Source organism: Ciconia boyciana, chromosome 26 (genome assembly GCF_034638445.1).
Source record: "Ciconia boyciana chromosome 26, ASM3463844v1, whole genome shotgun sequence".
In the NCBI taxonomy this organism is placed as follows: Eukaryota; Metazoa; Chordata; class Aves; order Ciconiiformes; family Ciconiidae; genus Ciconia; species Ciconia boyciana.
In genome coordinates this window covers 2,618,895-2,621,774 of record NC_132959.1, presented here as the reverse complement: position 1 = coordinate 2,621,774, position 2,880 = coordinate 2,618,895, and the positions used below count along the sequence as shown (strand labels likewise).

General features: G+C 73.5%; 1 protein-coding gene across 11 annotated transcripts; it reads right to left on the bottom strand.

Annotated features, from left to right (window-relative positions):
- Positions 1-700: 700 nt before the first annotated feature.
- NUDT17 (nudix hydrolase 17) lies at positions 701-2,696 on the bottom strand. 11 transcript variants are annotated; one of them, XM_072846675.1, is made up of 8 exons: positions 2,601-2,688; positions 2,088-2,210; positions 1,824-2,007; positions 1,719-1,744; positions 1,519-1,611; positions 1,235-1,333; positions 1,025-1,161; positions 701-934 (listed from the first exon to the last, which is right to left on the bottom strand). In XM_072846675.1, the coding sequence occupies exons 1-8, from the start codon at positions 2,670-2,672 to the stop codon at positions 763-765; spliced, it is 906 nt and encodes a 301-aa protein (XP_072702776.1). In that variant the 5' UTR covers positions 2,673-2,688; the 3' UTR covers positions 701-762. The 11 variants fall into 11 exon arrangements, with proteins under 11 accessions (XP_072702776.1, XP_072702779.1, XP_072702775.1 ...); XM_072846678.1 differs by having other exon boundaries at positions 1,235-1,252; XM_072846674.1 differs by lacking the exon at positions 1,719-1,744.
- Positions 2,697-2,880: the final 184 nt, after the last annotated feature.

The following is a 2,880-nucleotide window of genomic DNA, read 5'->3' as shown; positions in this document are numbered from 1 at the left end:
GGACCTGCCGATTCGCACGGTGACCGGGCACATGGAGCCGGTCCTGTTCAGCAGCAATCGAACCGCTGCTGCTTCTGCTCTGCTGTGAAGAGCAGGAGTTGGGGGGCACCCAGCGGGGGGGGGCAAGAGGGTGCTGGGATCTCGGCCCTGAACGGGTGGGATGATCGGGATTTCCGAAATCCCCCGCCGGAGGGGACCGGTTCTGAAGGAGATGGCACCGAGGCGCGGGCTGGCTCGGCTCACCCCAGCCCCCCACTCTGCTCTGCTTTCCCTGCGGCCCCGCTGCCCCCCAGGAGCGAGACGTGCCCAGCGTGGCCCCCGGTCCCCCCGCCAGCCCAGCAGCTCCGCTCCAGGTACTGCCAGGGTGACAACGCGTCCCTAACAAACGCGGCGCGCTCTTACGCGCGCCGGCAGCAGCGGGCGGCTCGGCTCGGGCGCGCACCCCGCTCGCTACCGAGCTGCTTGGCCCCGCAGAGCCGGTTCTAAGGTGGAGTCCACCTTGGGCCCGAAGCGGCCCACCCAGCCCAGCTAGCGCACGTTATCGGGGTCCCCGGTCTTGGTGAGCTGATGGGTGCTGATCCCGCCGCCCCCCCAAGCTGCGTCCCCTCCGTGCCACCCTGCTCTCCTCTCCTCACCCAGCGTCCGTGCCCACCCGCCTCGCTCCCCGCCACCTGAGACCCCCGTCCCGCTCCAACGCGGACTCTGGTCCCTGCAGGCAGTGACTTTATTCCCCGGCGGCCGCAGGCGCGGCGTGAGGCTGCCCTAGGGCCAGGCTCGCCCCTGCTCCCCGAGGGACTCCAGCCAGAGCCGAAGGGCGAACTTGGTGCCGGTGCTGACCCGTTCCACGTCCTCCCCTTCGGCCGGAGCCGTGTTCAGGAAGGTCGCGGTCGGGAGCTGGACGGTGCTGGAGGAGCCGGTGCTCAGCTCCGTGATGCTGAGGGAGGGAAGGCGATGAGGGACAGAGCCGTGCGGGGGCTGCTCCTGCCCCCGTCCCTGTCCCCCGGGCCTGCGGCTGCCTCCTCACCCCACGGTGGCCGGCAGCGCGCTGGGGACGTTTCCCAAACTCTCCGCTCCGTCCTCTGTGGCTGCGATGGCCTCCAGGACGGGGGGCTCCAGCCAGGCGTAGGCGCTCACCTCGCTCTCGCTGGGACGCATCCTGGCCTGAACCCCGAGGCAGCCCTCAGGCGAGGAATCGCCACCCGGGGACAAACGGGGACGTCGGGCGCTCGCTCACCTCCAGCTGCTCGTGGGACTCGGCGGAGAGGAGCAGCAGGTAGGTGACGATGTGGTGGCGGCGCGGCAGCCCCCGGCTCAGCATGGGCGGGTAGACGGACTGCGGGGACACGCTCGAAGACGGGAGGGGACCCCAGGGCCACCCCCCAGCCCCGCGGGCAGGGGCCGCGGTGTCGGTGGGTGGGGGAAGGCATCGACCGGGTGCTGCCCCCCGCACCCAGGGGTGCCCAGCTCCATCGGGGAGGGGCGGCGGTGCTGAGCCCCCCCAGCCGAGCCGGACGTTACCTCCCAGAGGCCGAGCATCCTCCAGGAGAAGGTCCCCGCTTCCAGGCGCAGCCCCGTCTCCTCCTCCAGCTCCCGCAGCCCCACGGCCAGCAGCTACGGCCAAGGAAGGGGGGGGCTCAGGGCGCACCAGCACCCCCCAACTCACGCCACCCCCGTCCCCTCCCCGGCAGAGGCCGTACGTCCCCACGCTGTCCCCTCACCTCTTCACCCGGCTCCACGTGCCCACCTGCGAGGAGGGACAGCGCGTTAGGGACACCCCAAAGTCACCAGCACCCCATTTCTCACCCCCCCCGGGCTGGACTCACCGGGCGGCACCCAGACGTTGGGGAAGATGCTGAGGGTGCCGGCGCGGCGGGTGAGCAGGACGCGGCCGGTGCTGGCCTGCAGCAGCACGGCCACCCCCGCGGCCACCCCCCGGCCCCGCAGCTCGGCGGGGAGGGCGAGCTCCGGCTGCTCCCCCAGGCGCTTGGCGGGGCAGAAGGAGGGTCTCTGCGGGGAAAGGCGACGTGAGGGGACAGGGCGGCGGTGGCACTTGGGGGACGGGCGGGGGTCCGCTGGCCCCCACCCACCTTGAGGAGGGCGACGGTGGAGCCGGGGAAGGGCATGTCCGAGAGGAGGAAGCGGCCGCCGTCCAGGCCGCAGCTCACCACGGCCGCGTCCTCGTGCGCGGGGCAGAAGGTGCCGGTGACGCTCTGCGGCAGGGACGGCGAGGGCAGCGCCAGCAGGGCGGCCGTGCCACCGCCACCGTGATGGCCGCCGCCATGGCACCGCACGAGGGCACGCGCGTGCCCCCGCACGCTCTCACCCCTGCGTGCGCTCAGGTGTGCAACCTGTGTGCACGCATGCGCGCTCTCCTTGCGCGCCCCTTGCACGCTCACGCTCTCCCCGTCCTGCTGTGCGCACCCCTTACACACCCCCCCTTGCACCCCCCCTTGCACACACGCTCTCCTCATCCTGCTGTGCACCCCCCTTGCACACTCACAGCCCCCCTTCCTGCTGTGCACCCCCCTTGCACACCCCCCCTTCCTGCTGTGCACCCCCCTTGCACGCCCTCCTCCCTCCCTCCCCTCCTCCCCCCGTACCTGTCCGAACCGCGCGGGTCCCCCCGCCCCTCCCCGCCGCACGTGCACCACCACGCGCGCCAGCCCCGCCATGAGCGCTGCGGGGGGCGGGGCCTGCCCGGGGGCGGGGCGGAGCCTTCCCAGGGGCGGGGCGGAGTCGGCGAGCGCGCCCCCTGCCGGCGGCCGCTGTCACCTCCCCCCCGCCACCGGAAGCCCCGCCCCGGCCCGGAGCTGCGGGCGGGAGCGGCGACGCTCTCCCCGTCGTGCCCGGGACACGGGGGACACGGGGGACACGGGGGAC